Here is a 21,100-nt window from a genome sequence, read left to right as displayed (position 1 = left end):
GAGCTGAGCCCAGAGGAGCTGAGCCCAGTAAAGCCGAGCTGAGCCGAGTCGGCTGTGCCGGGCGGAGCTCAGCAAAGCTGGGCTGAACCGAGCCGAGCTCGGCAGAGCCGGACGGGACTAGGCTCAAGCCAAGCCGAGCTCAACTGAACGAGGCTGCGCCGAGCCGAGCTGAAACTGAGCCGAACCGGCGACTGAACTGAGACCGAAGCGGGACTTGAGCTGAGCCGAGCCGAGCTGATCCGAAACGGGCTGATCCGAGCTGATCCGAGCCGCCCTGCGCTGCGTGGGCAGCAGGTACCGCCGGCGGAGCGGAGCGGGATGCGCGGGGGATGCGCGGGGAATGCGCGGGCAGGACCGGGCAGGGCGTCACGCTGGGGGAAAATGTGCCGGGGGCGAGTGTGGAGCGGGTGGGACCCTCGGAGTGGGATGCAGCAGCACCGAGAAAGTTTGGGGCAATGCTTGCTGCTGTCGGCATTACACTGTACCCGGACGCTCCGCTCCAGCCATCAGTTCTTCTTCTATTGTGGGATTTTAAACCTGACAACTTGACATTTATCTAAAGAGTTCTTTTTCATTATTTTACTTTTTTTTTTTTTCCTAAATAAGGATCTAAATTACTTTCAGCTTCTACACCTGATGCATTTAGCGAGTGTTTGTGGTTTCACCATCACATTTTCCTGCCTTTTAAAAAACGGTGTTGATTTCTCCCGTGTACCTTCATGCAACAGAGGGGAAAGTGAGAAACACAATTAAAACCGACCGTAAACAAAGTGTTATTCAATGAACAAACTGGGGAAAATAAAGAGGGAAAATACTTTCCCCTTCTGGGTTCAGTAATGCTTTGTAGGTGTTTCTTGGTTACAACAGTATGTGATGAGACAGCAGATAGAAGTCCAGCTTTAGAGGCGATGTTTTATCTCAGCAGCTGGATATATAATTTTTGGATCGAGTTTGTAACGTTCTACAAACAAGAGCTGTGATAAGCTGGAAAGCAGATTTGAGCGGTAAAGAGAAAGGAGCTGCCTCCGTCCCTCCTCCGCTCCGTAGTGTTTGAGCTGCATTTCCTTCTGAAGGAGGGGACTCGGAGACCCAGCCCGGCTGCTTGAGACCTGGGCTGTGTTCCCTGCATGCACACTGAATGCTAATGAAGTTACACTCTTGGGTGTAATCGGACCCTTTTTAATAGCGACTCCAAGGCAAGTAACCGACTTCTCGGCTGTACTTCAATCTCCAGTAGTGTGATACTTTTCGGGACGGGAGGGGGAAGCTTTCTACGGGCTAAGTTTTTTAATTTCCACCAATGAAAGAATAGTAGCAAAAGAACCCGACTTCAGCAGCTGAGAGCCACTCAATTGAGTCATGCTAACAGCAGATTATTTAGTAGGGTTACTAGGGCAGGAAGAGATAAAGTTTCACTGAACTTGCTATTAAAAAAAAAAAAAAGGCGGGGAGAGAAGAACTATTTGCAGTGAATAGGGCAATGTTCAGACTTTTGTATCTTTAAACAGCCAAGTCCTTGAGGCCCTGGACATGTGGGGGTTTTACGTTTCTTTTCTTATCCTTCTTTTTGATTGAAGAAAGGACTCCACATTCCCATTGGGGCCACCAGGCATCACGAGTTTCTGGGGAATGTGCTTTGGGAGCTGAGTTGAGGGACCAGCAAAGAGCACCTCCAAGGAGGTTCTGTCCCACCTGGTTGTGGTGGAGTGGGGCTGCATTCAGCTGGAAGTATCAGATGGCCTCCTGGAGTTCACGGGTCTGCTGTTCCCTAAACACTTGACATCAGAGTTGAATCGAAATCCCAGTGTGGGCTCCATGTTGTTGTCTCTGTCTCTTTTCTAGTGTCTAGGCTGGACATGAGACTTTGATGTCCACCAGCTTTCACTTGCCAAGGCTTCCTGAGCCATGCTGAGCTCCTCATTTTCCCCACATGACTTTTTAGCCAATCCCTGTGAGGACACATGATGAATGAAGCAAGTTATGCTCAGCCTGTGCAGAGGTTTTGGTCTGGAAAGACTCCCTGATTTAAGATGATGCCACAGTTGCAGTGGTATGGGCAACACAGAGTTTAGTTAGACTTTCTCCCCACTTCTACGTGTCTTTTTGGATTTTTCTCAAAGCCCTATTAAAGATTCAGATGTCCCTCCTGAACCTCCATCCTGCAGCTCAGCAGCCCCCTGTGCCCTGGCTGATTCTGTAGTCACTGCTACACTGGGGAAACCTTTTCATGTTTTTTCACATCTAGGAGAGCTGTGAGCAGAGGGTTATGGCATTGCCAGGGTGGAGCTCATTTTTTTTTTTTTTTACTGCCTCAGGTGTGTTTCCTTTCAAAGAAAATCAATTGATTGACTCTGAGCTTCTCACAGGTCCAGCCTCACTATCCCAACAGAGGTGGAGGGGGTCAAAGGAAAGGCTTAAAGGGAGAGACGAGGAAGGAGGGATGGAGAGAACAAAAGCAACAGCTTAGATTCCCCTTGGGATCTTTTCCAGGTTAGTCTTTGTATATCCTCCCACTTTTGTTCTGCAGGAAGTGATATGGTGAATATAACTTCTGATGGCAACTTTTTGGTTTCTTCTCTTGTTGTCTGGGTTTAATTGCAAATAGCTCTGCAGCAGCCTGGGAGAGAGGTGAAATATAGACCACCTTCCAGGGCTTTGTTAGCAGAGCTGCTCTGCTCTTGGCTTTTTATGTATATGTTTGTGGATCAAATTAAAACACTTGGCTGCAAATTCTGCTGTTGCTTCCCATTTTGCTGGAGCCAGGATTTGTGTAAGCAGAGTGTTGCTCTTTGCCTAAGCATTGAGAAAGTGATGCTTAAAATAGGAAGGGAAGAGAAAGTCAATGCAGGAGTACAAACATCCAAAAGCTTTGTGTGTAAAATCAACTATAGGAGTAACCAGAGCCTGGGTTCTGCAGTCACAGGTAGCTGCAGCTCAGCATGCACAGCTGCCCTGACAGGGCTGCTCACGTGCTCTGTGCCTGTTCTCACACAGAGACTTTGGATCGTGTTTGTGATTGACATCAGAAGGCAGCCTGTGAGCACCAGTGACAGTTTGTTTCCATTCCGCAGTGTCGTTCTCTGTTTGCCTCCACTTGCATCTGACTCCTGGTTGTTGGCCTGGCTGGAAGGAGAACATTGGCAAAGGCAACATGAACTGCAAACTCTTCTCTGTAGCCAGTGATGCCCCTTGCATCATTGCTTGTTTGTGTCAATTTTTTGATTTATCTGCATCGTTGTTTGTTTGTGTCAACTTTGTTATTTATCAGGCCTGTTGGAGTTTTTTGATCTCTCACCACCAACCAGACCACATCCAGCAGCAGAGATAACATTTAACTTTGATGATGTGAGTGGAAGGAACCCAGATTGCTTTTCAAATTATGCCCAGCTGTCTTAGCAGTGGATAATTCCTCTGATTTGTATTTTAGTAACATCATTGCTTCAGAGCAGCTTGCTGGGGCAGAATGGTGCCATTCCATTTGGGGATATTCCTATTTCCACCTGTGTATAAGAATATATGCTGTATTTGCTCCTTCAGGGCAGAAATGCTGAATGGAATAAGTGTATAGTTGTAAAGGAGGTACCAGGGGGAGATGAAAAGAAAATGGTGCAGCTTTCACACAACTGTAACTCTTCACTCTCACCACTGGGTCGTGTGTGGTGAGGATGTACCAGTTATCTCTCAAGTGAATTTCTTTATATTTACCTGAGGTGTAAAGAGACCCGAGATGTACAAATGATAACCTGTACGTAATATTTTTCTGGGGTTTTTGAGTGGCCATTTCCACATCACATTCTACCTGTCTGGGGCTGGATTGTTTCTCAGTAAACAACTGCCCCGATTATTGTATCATTTAATTTGCTTGGCATTCATTCAAAAGAAGTGTGTCCCTTTTTCCTTATCGTCGTCAAGGACAAATTTCTCACTTATCTCCTGGGGATACAGTATAGTCAGATCATGTACATAGGAAATACCAACCCTAAAAGACACAATAATTTCCAGTTGATAAATGAGTGAGAACAGGGACATCATGAATCTCATGGTCACCCGTGTATCATAATCAGCCCGACTCTGTTGCTCCTGTGACTTCAATTACATCTACTGAACTTGCCATTTCATTGGGAAAGTGAAGGGAGCCCTGATGTTGAGACCATTTTAGGGCATCCTAACCCTGCAAGGTCAGTGAAGAGGGAAGGACTGGTGGGTGGAATTCATTATATGAGCACTTGATGCTTTGTCCCCTGCAGTGCTTTTCCTGAGTGGCCAAGTGTTTTAACCTACAAGTGTTTGACACCCCACTGATTATTCACTAGAAAAACAGAAAAAGCAATTATAGGAAGTGTCTTTTTTGTTTTAATGAGAAATATGTATTTATTTGCCAAAATATTGCTGCATTGAAATCATCTCCTGGCATAGACAAGGCATCTACAATGATGAAAATTTCAGTTTCCATCCAGAGTTGACAGACCATGGACAGTTAAAGGAAAGTATTTGATATGACATCTGTAGGAGACTGTTGGAACAACTTCCATTGTATGTAAAGGACTCCAAAGATGACATGAAAAATCTTTTGTACTTAGCACATCGTAATTATGAGCAAACATGACAGTAGGAGGACCATCTCCATAAATATGAACCATCTCCGTAAATATGACTGCCCTGACCAGGATCTGAGGATGAGAAAGCACATGAATGTGTAAAACAAGTTGATCCTAAGGTGCTTAAAATGCATATAAAAATAAGTGAAAGCAAAAATAACAAAACCATGGTACACACAGAAGTAGAAAAGGTGAAAGAAGGAGATAGAAGGAAGAAGGAAGTCTTGCAACCTTGTGTGTAGCAAGATCACAGCCCTTCATGGGCATAGTGACATGTTCCCAGGTAGGTTGTTAAAAGAGCAGGGTCTAAGCTGGAAGCATCAGGGTTACAGATTCAATTGGCTTTAGAGGACAAAAAAAATAAAGGTGTTTCTCTTTCTAAAACACAGAATATGTTTGGAGCTTTTTAAGTTTTTTTGTGGAAATATTTTGGTCCACAACAAAGATGTTTCCATTCTGTGTGATAAATTCCTGTGTCGTAGGAATTTAGTTAATGATCCGTGCATTTGCACTCAGTTGTTTCCTGGTGCTTCCAAGATGCAATGTGACTTCTTCATGTGGTGCAAAAAGGTGTTGAATCTATCCCCACCTAATGTGGATAAATCTGGTTGACAGAAAAAATGAGGGTATGAGGGAACCTTATCTATAGTTTCCATGAGTCATTATGATAGGTCAGCTGTATCAAAACCTTTCAGACCCTCGAGCAAAACCCATCCCTTTTCTTCTGAAAATGGGCATATTTTTTAGTTGAAAAAGCAATTATTTATCAGATATGTTGAACAGAGTTTTCTGTGGCAGCAAAAAGCACCAGCTCAACACATGCTGCCCGTGCAAGGTTTTATCATTTAGGCAGGAAGGAAAATGATGTTAGCAACTGGTTTGAAAAGGTTATTCCAGATGCTGGTAGTAACACGGGACAAGATGTGAGTGTGCTTGTAGAAGTGGTTTACTGAGCTGAGGAGGTGGCTTAGACCTCATCAGGGTGGCAATCTAGGGCAGGAAAAAGACTGAGGACATGGAAAAGCCTGAGAAGGCACTGGTTGCAATGAGGTGGGTAGAAGATAGATAGGTATATGGTGACAGGGTCTGTGTGGGACTGGGGACAGCCAATACAGGCCTCCCTACTGCAGAAAGGTGAATGGTTAAGGCATAGATTCAGCTGTGATTAGGTCTATCACGTTGTACTGAAGGGCTCTGGTGGTGAAGTTACGACTGATGAAGCAACAAGGGGCTCAGTGTGGTGTCTAGGAGCAACCTGGTCTGGTGGAAGGTGTCCCTGCCCATGGAACTAGACTTTAAGGTCCCTTCCAACCCAGACAATTCTATGATCCTGTGAAGTGTGAGGCATTAGAAAGATCCAGGAACAGTGCAACAGACAACTTAAACCCCAAACAACAGCTCTAAGTCAAACACAGATTCCTCTTCTCTCATGACACTGGGATCTTTCAGTGCAGAGCAGCCACCCACCCAGGCCAGGAAATGCAGTTCCTGCCTCATATGTCATTGCACCACATGTTTTCTGGAAAAGCAAATAAACCCAGTCCATCCCAATAAGCAGAAGGGCTGTCACACCACTGTAAATGCACACATTTGCTGAGAGTGTGGATTTAGAGTAGCTCATCTCAGGGATGCAGGGATTGAGGGTGAAAGAGGGTGTGTTCTCACAGCAGAATGGCTGACTCGTTGTTTTGTGATGTTATGCTGGGTTTTGTGGGAAAAGAACCCTTCTGACAGATGCACTCCTAACTTTGGACTGACAGTGAGTTTTGCTTGGTTTAGTAGTGAATACTTTGTCCCTGTCTGTCCTCATTGATGCAATAACTCAGTTCAGAGGCAGTTCTTTCTTTGGGCTCAAACACACATCAGCTTTACCTGGGCTAAATGACTGTCTGAGGAGCCAAATTTAACCTGTAAACTAAATAAACTGCCCAGTTAAGAGAAAAAGAGAGAGAGAATTGCTAGCAGCAGCAGAATTTTCATGGAATCATTGAATGCCAGAATGGTTTGGGTTGGAAGGAATCTTAAAGATTATCTGTTTCCAGTCTTCTGCCATGGGCAGGGACACCTTCCACTAGACCAGGTTGCTCAGAGCCCCATCCAGCCTGGCCTTGAACACTTCCAGGGATGGGGAAAGAGATCAAACACACTCGCATAAGGCTGGAGTAACTTTCCTGAACCGTGCAGGCTTGTTGCAGCTTTGCCTTGATATGAGTGAAGTCCTAGCTCAAATTGGTCTTTTAATGACCCTGTGATTTTGCAAAGAGCAAATAAAAATCCAAAGGGCTGCTCAGGGACATCCCAGCCACCACACTGATGAAGAGGCCAAACTTTGGGGTCACCTAGTGCCATAAATCCCCATGAACCTGGCTCCTGACTTCTGCAAGTGTAGAGGGAGCAGAAGTTAAACCTCTATCCTGTTTCAAAACTAAAGTTACATATGATTAATTTTTCACTTGGGTTCAAGTTTACTGTTCTGAGGAGGTTTTCAACGTGGTCATTTGATTTTACTGTGGAGTTTCTACGTGCTGGTGAGGTCGCTTCTCTTTCTCATGTAAATCAGCAGCACAAGTGATAATTGTGGTGGGAGGAGAATCTGAGTGAAAAGGGAGGCATTTGGGGGCTGATATGTGGAGAACAGAAAGAGCAGCTGAGGCTTATAGAGATCTGTTCTGACTTGTGAATGGGATTTAGACAAGGTCGTACCCTATGTATCTACAGAAACCAGAGAGACAAATGCTGTTGTGGAAGTCACTGTTGTTTGTCTTGAAGGACTGTGCACGTGTTGAGAGCTGAATTTACTCAGGTTTTCCCCTTCCACTCTTACAGTAACAGTTGCTATTTATGTTTTGATTTGTAACACTGGTGTAATAGTAAAGAATGTGCATCCTCCACCTTCCGTTTTCATCTCCCCTGTCCCTCCTCCCCCTCATACAAGGGGAGGATGTCAGGGCAGCTACAGATATTGTTATTAAAATGTTTGAGCAAATAAAATAGACAAGGACTCCTCAAAACAGCTCTGTTTCTCCCTTTCCCTCCCATCAAAGCAAGGTGATTCTCTGCCCGGTATTTTCCAGTGACATTGGAAAGGATGGTGCTTTTACCAAATCTCATCATTAGAAAATTCAATTATGTCAGTTTTTCCAATTCCTAGCCATTAGCATTGACCTTCTGCCTTATTTATAGACCAGTTTCAAGCCCCACAGAAAGTAAATAAAGGTTTCAGTGCATTTTGATTCAGAATCTTGTCCTTTGCCAAACCTGCAGACGAGAGTCCTCAGTTTATGCGTCTCTATCTGCAATACACGTGTTAGTTCATGGGGGTCTCGATGCAGAAAAAAGACCCATAAGTAGATCTGCATTTGCCCAGCTTCTGGCAGGTGAGACACCCCATCTGGGAACCATCCCCTCTTGTCTCAGAAGCTGAAATGCCAGACAGACATCTCCACCCGAACCAGCAGTGGGGAGAAAGAGGCATTTGAGGTCACCAGGCATTTGACCCATTTTAGTCAGCTCCACAGAGATAATGGAAATTGAAAACCCAGCAGGTCTCTTTCTTTCTGCTGTTTATGAAGGGGGCCTCGGGTGAATAGTCCATGTGCAAATGTATATGGAGTAGGTAGGAGAGTGAATTTCTAAAGTTAAATGTCAGGAATTGGTTTGTTTGGGTAAAGAGGGGAGGGAAGAGGCCTCCAGTGTGTCAGGATCAGTACATGGGTCTGTCTCTGTGGGAGAAGTTGCCATAGGGTGGTTCCTGGGGAATGTGATCCTTTTTAGGCAGGACACCCCATTAATAGAAGCATCACCAGCTACTGCCTCATATGAGCGTGGACCTCTCTTGATGATACTCGAAGGGAGGATGTGGAGGTGGATGAGGCAGAGGGGCAGTGGAATGTTAGATGAGGATGTGGTGTTAACTGAATGATCTTTGGACACAGGAGTGATGTGAGCCTCTAAATTCGATCCTTCAGGGAATGCTATCTCTGCTTCCTGAAGTCCTGGTAGCCACCATTACTCCTCCTCACGGCACAGCTCTCACTTGCACAGCCCCTCTAGTTCTGCAGTTCTAGGTTAGACACCAGCTATGCTGTCACATTAGAGGAAGAGTCTTTCTTCCTTTTTTGTGTGGTGAGGAAAGGGTGGTAACTGATTATAACCTTTGTCATCTCTAGAGCCAAGCACTGCCTTTATTTCTTTAGTCAATCCTTGCTTTTCTGATCATAATAAAGAGATTTCATTTGTCTAAAATAGAATCATAGAATGGGTTGGGTTGGGAGGGATCTTAAAGACCACCCAGTTGCAGCTCCCTTGCCATGGGCAGGGACACCTTCCACTATCCCAGGTTGCTCCAAGCCCCATCCAGCCTGGCCTTGGACCCTTCCAGGGATGGGGCAGCCACAATTTCTCTGTGCCAGGGCCTCACCACCCTCACAGTAAAGATTTTCTTCCTAATATCCAATCTAAACCTACTCTCTTTCAGTAAGGCATACCTCCTTGTCCTATCACTACATAAAGTCATCTGTTTACAAAATAAACAGTCTGTTTTATCTTTGCAAATGCTGCTATGGCTGTAACTCAAACCACCATCCAGAGGTGACCAGCTTTTGAGCTGGTCCCCATTTGGGATTTTGTGAGTGTACCTGGACATCTGAGTGTGTAACTGAGCTTTTCTCTGGCAGGTGGTGTGTGCAGAGGGAGAGCACATCTTCCTTGTGCTCTGCACTGCTTAGCTGAGCTGCAAGAGTGATGCTGAGTTTGTTCCTGGGCACTGTGAGCTCCACCAATACTGAGATGGGCAGTGTAGGATGGACTGAACATTTGTTTGCTTCATGCAAACAAATACTACCTCCTGAGCTCAGGGAACAGCATGAGCCAGGGCTAATTAGTAGAGAAACTCTGTGAATTTTGGGAAGAAGAGAAGCAGATATTGTCTGCATGCTCGTGGCATAACATTTCACACAGTGTGAAGATAAACTCATGAAGGTTTGCTTAAGCAGCCAGATGGGGATATGAAAAAAAAAAGAGAGAAACTAAATTTATAAGTAAAACAAAGAAACATTCCAAAAACCTGATTCTCAGCACTTTGAGCTAAAATGAATTTTATCTGTGTTTTGTATTTTTTTTCTTCCACCCACTGTGTGTCCTCTATCCCTCCCAGTCAGGGAGATAAGTAAGGGCAGAAGCACAGAAAGAAACTGGTGGATAAATGATAAAGCTGATGTGAGCTAAATGGTGAGTGGAGTGGAAAGTTTTATAAAGAGATGGAGACTGAAAGGCTCTCAGGAATTGATCTGAAGCTCTGACACTGAGAATAGGACACCAGGCTAAAAATGGGAAGAGGGCTTTCAGCCTAACTGGAGCCAGAGCTTCTTTACTTAAATAGAAGTGTAGTTTCAAATTGAGTATGACTGAAGAAGAGGAAATTATATATGAGAGTTTATTTAAGTAGATGGCATTAGGAGTAGGAAAGACATGGAGGCTGGAATTGTGATGGTGTTGACAAGAGAGGGCACCTGGAGCAGGGAGCCCTGAGATTGATGGAAACAAACAAAAATAATAACTGAGGGGGAGGGATTTTGGTGAAGCCATGGCATCAAAGATGGATGGAGCAGAGAATAAAGGCAGAAGCTGTAGGTCTGTCAGCTGCTGCTGTGCAAAACAAATATTTCTGCTGTTAAGATGCAAGGGTGTGGAGAAGGCTGAATTATCTGAGATATCTGTGGTGCTGTTCACTGTAAAATGTGAGCTGGGCCAGGTGCTTAAGGGGATAGAGATTCCTGCAGACTTCCTGTGAGGATTTTAGGGCAAGGAGGAGGCAACTGAGGGCTGCAGACAGGAGAAAATGTCCAGTGCTCCTTAAATAATAGTGCAAGCTCTGGAAAAACGCAGGACAATCCTATATCAAAATTAGTTTCCTAAAATACACAGAATCAAAGAATCACAGAATGGATTGGGTTGGGATGGAACTTAAAGATCAAGTTGTTCCAACCCCCCACCATGGACAGGGCCACCTTCCACCAGACCAGGCCCTCTTCAGGGACTACGTCTCCCAAGCTTTTTGTGTCACACAGAATTAAGGTGTGGATGTCCAGTGTGGACTCCAGTTACGATGTGAGGTTTCTCTGCGACAAATCTGCCCACTTTTTTGAGGAGTATGTGGTAACACCAGGCTCACAAGAAACTTCTCTCCTGACAGATGGCCAGACAGGTAGGTCAAGGATGATGCAGACAGTCTGCTGGGTGGCAGAGGGGTGAGTGAAATGCTCTTTTCCAGCCCAACATTTCGGTAATTAAGGGTCCAAATACCTTTAGCACATTTCTGGATTAAGCAAAGACATTAAATATCTCTACTGCTGAATGAGGTTAATCATAGCATAAAACTGTGCCTTAAGAAGGAAGGATGTTCATGTGCCCCATTCTAGTCCTGTCCCCCTCCTTGGGACTTTTTTTTTTCTTTTTAAGGGAAAGAAAATAAAATATGGGTGCAGGTGCTGTCACTGGCAGGAAATTCAGTGCTTTAACAACCATCCTGATACAACATGGTGAAGTATCTGAGGAACATGCCACCTGTGTAATTAAAAAAAAGGACCAAGAACCCCAAAAGACAAGAAATCCGTGAACTAGTGCCAAAATGTTACAGAAATACAAAAATTGCTGTGCTAACGAACAAGAGGCCAAAGGAAAGGACATATTGTAGCTACATCTCAGTTCAAGATATTTTTATTTCCCTCATTACCTTGAAAAGCCCTTGAAAGATTCTTTTGTTCAGTGTTTGATTAAAAAAGGCACTGTCACTTCTAGTTTGACCTGTGTTTGTTAGAAAACAACTAAAACCTGAAAAGATAAGTTTAAATACTGACTTATAAAAAGTACAGTGGGGATAATGACTTTGACAGCATTTCTTTTGAGTTTGTGTGGCCCAAATGTTGCAGAAATGAAGTCTTACAGTAAAATAAATTCGCCAGAAGCTTTCCAAGAAAATAAAGTAGCAAAATTGACAAGTATTAATCTGGATTCCCAAAAAAAATTAACAAAAAAAAAAAAAAAAAAAGGGAAAAGTTTTACAAATAAGAGTAACTGAAAAATGGGGCACTTTTCCAGTGGGACCAGTGAGCAAGTTTGCTTTGTTTCAGGACCACACATGACAAAAATTCACTAAATGTGAAGAAAAAAAAGAGGGTTGACCTAGATGCAGGGACAGGACCTATAAGGGTTTATTCCAAATAGAAATTTGGTGAGTCTGCTCTGCTTCTCTTCCCAGTTTACACAGATAACAAGGGTTTTGGCTTTAAAAGCCTTGCCTCTCCGGAGGGAGATAAATTCACATTGTCTACTGGAAAACAAAAGGCATATCTGAAAGAGACTGTACTTTTAATATAAGAATTTCTCTCCTTCTCTGTGAGCAAGTTAAGAAGTGCTGAGGGGTATTCCTAGGCTGTCTTTCCTGACTGTCTTTCCATTTCTAGAGCAAATTTCACAGTGAATGTTTTTGAGGTGGGATCCTCCCCTAGCTGTATTTCCCTATCTTTCCAAGCTGTCACAACTGTTGGACACGAATGCATCTGCTCCTGGCTCAAACCCTAAAATCTAGGTCCTTTTCAGTGGATATCAGAACATCTTGGCCATCTTTGTGGCAGATGTAATCATAGTGGGGAAACAGCAATTGCAGGATGTGTTTGGCTTTAACTATTTAAAATATGTTCTTTAGGATGGGGTGATGTACCCCTACAAGTGTTTATATCTCTTTGCTGGATATTCTGGGAGCTTGGGTGGTGGCCCATATGTGCACTGCAGTTGTCTGTGTATATTCATGTGAATCCAGCCTTTATCTCTTCACCAGCAGTGAGGCTACAATTTCCCAGTCTCATTATCCCAAGCCTAATGTAGTTCCTGCATACCATCCCCCACATCATTCCTGCTTAGGACAGGGCTCTGCATCCATTAGGGTCAGTCAGATCAGGGAATGGACACAGCTGCAAACTCACTTGTCAAGCAGAGTTAAAAGAAGAAGGGTTGCTTTTAAGAGAAATCTGTGCCCTGATCCCAAGTCCTGCACAGCCACTGGCTGTGCTGGAAGAGATTGGGAACCTGCAGTGTGACGTGGGGTGGAAAGCTGAACCATATCCTTGGACATAGCCTGCATTTAGGCTTAAGGATTAAAGCAATTGTTATGAGGAGTCCTGAGGATAGCAAAACACAAATTCCTTGTTTATAAGGCCCAGCTATACATGTATCTGCTAGAAAGGTTGTAGATTCCATCCTAGAGTCCGTGGATGTATGCAATGACCACTTGCATTCCCAGCAGCTGCTTTCTGCAATTCCCCAAATGGGATGAACACCATCCCTTTCAGAGCTTTAAATCCGTTTAAGATGTGAAAATAGGCCTGAGGCTCTAATCTTGCCTTGTGCACAACAAATGCAACAGAAAGAAACCCGTGACCTCAGCAGAGTCCAGCCAGACATGTTTGTAGGCCGTATGTAGGAGATCAGGTCCTGTCACTAATGCACACAACTTGCTCTAAACAAGCATCACAAGATTCAGAGACTTTTAAAGAGAAATCCCCATTTCCCATGCTTACCATTGGCCCCAGAAAAGTCTAAAAGCCTCATTTCCACATATTGAAGAAATACTTTGCCTGGGTCCTCTGTGGCTGCAGTCGATGAGGAAGGGTTTTGGTGGAGAGCATCCACCTCTGTTTTGAAATGAAGCTGTTCCAGGAAGTTTTGGGAGGTTCTTGGTTGCGCTGAGTCTGGTATTGTACCAATCCCATCAAAGACTGTTGATCCTGCCCTTCCTCACCCACTCTCTCCACTGCCTTTGTGGGATGTTGCAGATGGGGTGGCTGACTATGTAGACAGGGAAAATTAAATGGCTGTGCAAATTCCCATCCTTTTCCTCTTCCTCCTCTGATCCAAATCCTCATAAAAGGAGTGTGTGAGAAACGTTGGGTGGCACCCAGAGAGGTTCTGAACTTCCTCCTTCCTGAACAGGCTGGTTTGATCTTCTTGGAAATTACAGCTTATATGGGCACCCAAAATGAGTCACATAGGGGAGTTCCCTACTGTATGGTCTGTGGGATATGAGGACAGGGGACAGAGAGAGAGGGACTCCAACCATCACTGCTGGTGTTCAGGGTTGCTCTTGAAATCTGCAGGAAGGCCTTGAGGTGTGTTATGCTCATGTGCAGGTCTCCACCAACTATACCAACAGATCTCTGCAGGGTCAAGACCTGCCTTTTTGGCTGGGAGATGCCTTGCAGGGGGTGAAGAAAAGTTCATACCCTTCAGCTATAACTCCTCATTCCTTTCCCTCTTGGTGATGCTGATCCTGAGATTATGAATTCATTTTGCAATCACAGTTTTGCCTCAGAAAGGAGAGAGCACTGGAAATACTCCCTCTGACCTCGAGAAAATGAGTGTTTGAGTTTTGAAAGCAGCATCTCAAATCCTGAAATATTCCCCCTCTCAATTGGCCCTCATTCAGTCAATTGCCATCTTTACTGTGTCATACAAGCATTCATTTTCATTCAATTAAAGGCAAAAGCATAAATCCCACCAAAGGCAGCTGTTCTCCACTTGGATCTTCTGCTGACTGGGAGCAGGAGCTTGCTTCTTTCTTTGTCCTTAACCATAGTTGATTAGGATATTAGGGGTCTTATTACTTCCTAATATAGTTTGGGAATTATTTCCATATGTTGCATTATTCTCCAGAATGGGCAAAGCTCCTCTGTGCCAGCAAAGTTGGGTGCAGTATTGCTGAACCTCAATTACACTGTGTTTAAAGTTTTATTGGAGGAGAGGTTGCAGGTGGCCTCTTATAGAAAGCTGCATTTCATCTCAGTTTTCAGATACCTTATACTATCCTTTCCACTGGGAAATTAAGCAGAACTCTCCATATCCACTGCAGCTGTTTCTAGTGTTAAATTAAACTGCTGCTATTACAGCGAGCCGTGCTGGAGCTGAGCTGTGTTGTTCCTTAATTGTTTGTGGTTGTGGATACCAGCCAAGCAGCAGTCTTGTAGTGGCAAACGCTGGAGATAGGACCTGGAAAACAGATGTTTGGGCCAAAGCCAAGGTGGTTTCAGGAAAGACAGTGAGAGAGAAGCAGGAAACCAGTTATCTGTCTGATTTATCGGACAGAGGGAAGAAATTCACCCTAGGGCAGAGTGCTCACAAGAGGCTGGTGCAGCAGTAAACTCTGATTTTAGCAAGCTTTAGCCTGCATTTTAAGGCTGATATGGGCAGCTGTTGGTTTGCCAGTGCTAACTGTCTGTGCCAAACCTACATGCTTTGCAGCTGGGTGGAAAATTCTCACCTATTTGCTGGGGGCTGCAGAGCATCTCGTGCAATAAACTGGTTTATGTGAAGTCCCAGCATAAATCTTTTAGATCTGATACAACGAAGGGACTTTTTGAAATTTAATTGAGGCTTGAGGAATCTGATCAAAACTAGATCTTACAGTGGAGGTGCTTTATGTGAGCAGATCATTCCCAGGCATTCCATTTTGCTCTCAAAGGAGGGAAATATGGATCTCAGAGTGCCAATTACTCTTTTTTCCTCTCTCAGGACCCCAGGTAACTAACTCCCTGAGATGGAGATAGAGATGCTGTAGGGATCTAGGTCTTGGTGAGATCTGTCCCACTCATGTTTTCACAGAACCACAGCCTGGTTGAGATTGGAAGTGACCTGTGGAGGTCACCTTGTCCAGCTCTCCTGTTCAAACAGGGACACCTGATACCAGTTGCCTAGGACCATGTCCAGATGGCTTTAGAGTATCTTCAAGGATTAAAACATCTCTGGGAAAGCTATTCATTAAGTGACTGCACAGAGCCAGAATGAAATATTGCACTGTAGGGGAGGGAGGGGTAGTCCAGCGTTTAAGATTAAGGAAAGTTTTAAATGTCACTGCTTAGGGGGCTGATCCACAGATCTGAACAGGCGCCTTGAAGCACATCCAACCTTGATTTTTGGAGCAGGGATATGAGTATTTAGCAGGACAAGATGCTTTCACAGTTTTAACTATGCTATAACTATGTTGATTTCGTTGAAACATGATGAATGTCAGCTCAAACTTTCAGCCCTAATTTTATTTCTTTAGTAATTGAACCAATAGTTTGACCACATTTTAGGGCTGAGGAGTCATCAAAAAACCTTTGGATTTCTTTAGCAACACTCATGATTTTAGATGCAAAAGATGTGGATCAGTAATGCTGAATAGCACTGAGATTTGAAAGGTGGGTTTTAAAAGTCCTGGTAAGGGAATGCTTACAATTCCCCCTGCACTTCATCCTGCTCCTGTCTGTGGAACAACAGGTTCCTAGAGACAAAGGTATAGAAATTAGGGATTTGGAAGACAATTATAATCTTCTCTTGCCCAGCAGTGACTAGAGGCATGATGCAGATGTTTTGACTGTTGGCCTTCGTCTTTGGCTGTCTTTAGCTTTCCACACTGGTGGAACATGCAACTCCTTGAATTTCTCTTATGCTGCCAGAGACCCTTTGATTTGTTTGTCCTTTTGTCTTTAGACTAAGTAGGCTTCTTATTTTTTGCAACAAGGGAAATGTCTAAATAATTGCATCACACAGAGAGGAGAAATATATATACATATATGTCTTTCTGTTGAAGAGATTTTTCCCTACTTAAATTGATCAGATTTCTCTGTTTCTGACAGTTGAGGTACAAAATTTATCCTTTTTGTGCCATAGACCACTCATAAATCACTCAGTGACACAAATGCTTCTCCTTATAGGCCTGCCTGTGCTTGAAAATCTAAATGCAAGTGGCCCTCATCCAGAGGAGAACAGGATCATCCTAATCTCCTGTATCCAGCTCCAGCTGGTGCTTTGCCTTCCCCTGAGCTTCTGGGAAACTGCAGAAGTGCTGGTGTTTTCCTGGTTGAGGGTGATGCCACATGCAGAGGTCCATGACCCATCATTCCTAGGGATACACAGTAGGCATAAATCACAGGATTATTTTCTTCTGTTGCTCTCGGGAAAAGGAAGTGCTATTTAACTGCACAAACCCACTACACCCATCCTGTCTCCCCCAGAAACCTGATGGTTTTCCTCTCTTTTAAGAGCATTATCCAAGAGGGATTATGACTTTTTTGCTGTTTTTCTGAAAACTCAGCCTGGTTGGTAGCTGACATACCCAGGAGCTCAAATGGGAAGGAGAGTCTTCATCTGTGGTTTATTGTATAGATTGGCTTTATGTAGGGTAGAAAAGTTAGGGAAACCTCCTAGGAAGCCTGAATCTCTATCAGAGAACACCTACAGTTGGCTGCATGGGCAGCAGAAAGTGTTGGAGTGTGAGTGCTCAGTACTTGTGCATATTTGGGCCAGGAGAGTTGGTGTTTCAGACCCAACACTAACTGTAGCTGTTTGTCTTCATTTTATAAAACAGGAAGAAGGAAGAAGATCTCACCATATCCAGGGCACAAGTGAAACAACAACCTGCTGCCACCTGACTGTGCACTGACACATAGTTGTTCTGAGTTTTACAGTTGCCCCAGATTTTTGTGTAAGGGGCTGATGGAAACTCATCGCTCCTCACTGCTGGGTAAGAGAGAAGACACTCAAGCAAAGGGCTGCATCTTGGTTTCTCCAGTTTTCCTCTCTCCTGGATGGTCTTGCCTTCTGTCTCCTTGAACAGAGAGTCAAGTTTTAAAGTCAACCCAGCTGGAGGAGCAGTTTTCCTCATTCCTTCAGCTGACAAAATCCTTTTCATGTTGTCCACAACTGTGATGAAAAGAGAAACCCCTCCCAGACACTGAACTTGTCTGTCAGGAAAATACCATTTACAGGTAAGAAACTGCTATTCCCAGCAAAAAATATGGAACTTCTTCCATGTGAGACTAGAGAAGCTGTCCTAGGGATAGAGCATTTTTCATGTGTAGAAAGGAGAAGAGACTCGGGCTGCATCCCACACCACAAGTTATTCAACTTTTCGCTGTCGAACAATATGTCATTGCAATATATTTGACAGATAACAGCTGGTGATAGGACTGATGTCTTTTAACTCTGGTGGTCCAAGACTCAGACATCTGCAGCTGAATTTCTAGTGCCTCTTGCTCCCCGTTGAGTAGAAGAGAAGCCAGGAATGACAAGCTCAGAAGTTGAGACAAAAGTTGGGTGGTAAATTGCAGTTCTTGGGCCCAGATGGCACCATGATGGGCATTAACTACAGCAGTTAATAATTTCTGGTTTCGTTGAACCTTCTCTCTGAAAGCTTTGAAAGAGCCTAACAAAGAATACCAACCCAAAGGTTTTGTAGTGTTTCCTGGCATCTTGATTTTATATGTTTCTGTTCTCAGCTGCTTAAAATTATCCCAAAGTACTGTTTCATTGGTGGGGGGTTTTGTTTTACTGCCTATAGAGTGTGGTTCATATGAGCTGAATTCTCTCTTTGTAGCTTCACTTATGAATAGGGGTCAGCACCCAGGCAGTTGAACGCTCGAGATCCTTTCCATGCTGTATATAAATAGCACACAGCTATTTCACAGTTTCATATTCATCTTGCAGGCTTCCAGCACCCTTGTATTCCCAAAACTCTTTCTATCCCACAGCATTCGGGTTCTTGAACGTGTGACTCAACCTAAATTACAGCAGGGCTTATCCCAGCCAGGAAAGCTCTGATTTGGCTCCTGTGTGTTCTTGTTCTCATTCCTGACGGTTGGTGTCAAGCCATGAGCGCTCGGAGCTGCTCCTGTGGGTTTCCCAGCCCTGGGATGAGCTCAGCTCCGCGGTTAAGCCGACGGCTGAGTTACGTTACCTTGCGCACGTTAAGTCAGTCCCTCGCCTTGCTGGTCAGTGGAGGAAGCCAGAGAGCCTCCAGCTCATGGATAACTAACAGCCAACATCCCCCTGTCCGGCGGAGATAAGAGCCTGGTTAAAACCAAGGGAAATTTCAGACTGTCTCCCAAGTGTCGCCTGTCTTTTGTTTGACACAGGACTTGTCATGTCTCCCTTCCTGCGTATTGGTTTGTCCAACTATGACAGTGGCCCTTACCTGCCATCCCAGGGGGAGGTGATTAACCCTTACTGTGCTGTGATGGTGAAAGAAGCCGTGGAGTCAGGTAAGTGGGGAAGTGTTAAATATGCATGTTAGCTTTTATAAGTCATGTGGGTGACTTTATGTGTCATTTCTGGTGTGTAGAAAGCATGTTGGTAAAACACAGAGTGAACTATAAAATAGTTTGGCTTGGAAGAGACTTTAAAGATCATCTAGTTCCCCCCCTTTATATGGGTTTGTGAAGCCCACCCCCCTTTAAAAGGATTGTGGGTGAAGGTGAAGTCCTTTTTGTGTCTCAGCACAGTAGTGGTTTGGGTTTGTCGTGGTCTGCAAGACAATCCAATTTTAAGCTAATGCCCAACAAATCTATATCTACAGTTTGGGGTTATTATCAACTACATTACAAGTCCCAACATGTGACAGAGCAGATGAGCTGAGCTGTATTTGGTTTCACTTTTCTGTGAGCAGTTGTTGGTTTGTCAGTGAGGCTCCAGACAGATGAAATCTGAGTGTCCTAAAATATCCTGGCAGGGCTGTCCATGCTTATCATATTTTTCTGGAAAACTCACGGATCCAGACACTTCCATGATTTAGAAAAAAAAAAAGGCACTTGAACAGCCTGGTCTTTGCAGAGGGTTAATTTCTCTGTGTAGTTGCTGTGCTGTGTAAAAGGTTTGAAAGTGAAACCTCATGCAGAGCAGTTTTCTCTGTCTGGATGCAGGGACTGTTGCACACTTTTCCTGATGGACCAACACTGATGAGTTCTCATAGGGAAAACATTTCTTATATGTCTTATGCATGAAAATAGTCCCAGTGAGAGGATGAAAAGTTCTTCAGTTGTGCTTTTGAAGAATCATGAGGAGCAAGACTCTCAGTGTTAGGGAATTCCCTAACACTGGTTGTTATTTATCTTAAATGTTTGATAAATTCGTAATTTGACTGCAGTGATTCTTTAAAAAAATGAAATCCATTCAGAAATTCCTTTTTATTGAGAATGCCCATGACTCTAATCCCCAGAGGACGTTAAAGTAGTTTAAAAAAAAAAAAATAGAATTTTAAAATAATTCAGTATTTCACTGGAATTGTTTGTTTGTTTTAAGAGTCAGCATTTATCACATTGAACTTTTTCTTGGCTTAAATGTTATTTTAAATTATTATGTAAGATGCAATTACTGGTAAATTCCAAAGGAAAGAAAATACTGCATGACAAAATATCCCTAAGATCTCATTTTTAACTGAAAATACGTCCTTTTCGGCTCTATACAGGACTTGGCTGTTTGCTTTAGTGAGGCCTTTGAAATCCATAACTCAAACTGAAGTCTGTGTCAGTTTGAAAGTGGATAAAATCAATTTAGTCAGAACAGACCTATATTTATTAGTCTCGCACAGAGCTGAAAGTGTTTTCTGTTGTGTAAAAACCACAAAAATACTTACTAAGGGATATAATTTTTGTGCTACTCAGAGTCAATAATCATAATTATTATAATAATTATAGATATTATGATGATTATTATAATAATTCCTCTACAAGCAAGAAATAAAAAAATATGTTTGGAGGGAACTTTTCTCCATTAATGAGGACTGAATATAGGAAAAATAACATTCTAGTATTAGAAGATTTCTGTTTGCTGGGGTGTTATTTCATCCAGTGATTGCTCAGAGCATGGTGGGGCAGCCAGAGGGACTCCTCATCACATCAGTGTCAGCAGGAACCTCCTGGGACTGATTCGCCTCAGACTCCCCTCTTAGGGTGGGTTGAACCACCACCCTTGGGAGGTCTTAATCTGCTGCTGAGGGTGGGTGTTTAAATGTGTAGATGATGAACTTTACCTTCAGGTGACTAAGAAAAGACAAGGCCACCATGGGATCCATCTGCCCTACAATTCCCGTCTCCTGCAAGGATATTGATATCTGAGCAATTCAACCACCAGAGAATTATAGCTCAGGGGAATAAACAGGGATTTCCATGGTGGGATTAATCTCAGCTTGAGGAACACATCCATAGTGAGAGTGATGAATCACACCCTAGAAAAGGCCAGTCCACTCAGGGGTACACATCTGACATTCAGAGAGCTAAGCCTGACTCTAAATCCCAGAAATGCTCTCAGCATGAGCATCCTGAGGAGCTGTCATGCTCAAACAGGATTAGAGAAGGCAAAAGATCTCCAGACAAACACCAGCTGAATATATTTGTGGTAGAATTACAGAGGTCTTTCCCAACCTTAATAATTCTAAGATCATGAAGTCCAACACTACCAGTTCTACCACTAAACCATGTCTTATCCCTGCTTCACAATTTTTTTCAAAAATTTTTTTGGTCACAGTTTACTCTCTCTGGTCCCTGGTTTCACGAAGCACTTGCTATTCAATAATAATGGGATTAAAAACAAAGTGGTTCCCTGATACGCAAATTTTGGCTAAAATTTTGCCATGACTAAGGAGTAGGAGTGGATCAGCTGCACAGTTGGTAAGAGATGCAAACCATCCTGACCCC

At 43.7% G+C, this 21,100-nt stretch overlaps 1 protein-coding gene across 2 annotated transcripts in view; it reads left to right on the top strand.

The window, feature by feature from the left end:
- Positions 1–205: 205 nt before the first annotated feature.
- PRKCQ (protein kinase C theta) overlaps positions 206–21,100 on the top strand; it is a 59,280-nt gene continuing 38,385 nt past the window's right edge. The window contains exons 1-3 of one of the 2 annotated variants that reach the window (XM_008926890.3): positions 206–294; positions 16,999–17,398; positions 18,545–18,670. In XM_008926890.3, coding sequence (XP_008925138.1) covers positions 18,553–18,670 — 118 coding nt within the window. In that variant the 5' untranslated portion in view covers positions 206–294; positions 16,999–17,398; positions 18,545–18,552. Of the gene's footprint in view, positions 295–2,386; positions 2,491–16,998; positions 17,399–18,544; positions 18,671–21,100 lie in introns of those variants that run through there. The other variant, XM_018083607.1, reaches the window with a different exon arrangement.

Source organism: Manacus vitellinus, unplaced genomic scaffold, assembly GCF_001715985.3.
Source record: "Manacus vitellinus isolate BGI_N305 unplaced genomic scaffold, ASM171598v3 scaffold_65_pilon, whole genome shotgun sequence".
Taxonomy (NCBI): domain Eukaryota; kingdom Metazoa; phylum Chordata; class Aves; order Passeriformes; family Pipridae; genus Manacus; species Manacus vitellinus.
The sequence above is the reverse complement of the archived record's forward strand: the minus strand, read 5'-3'. Positions and strand labels throughout refer to the sequence as shown.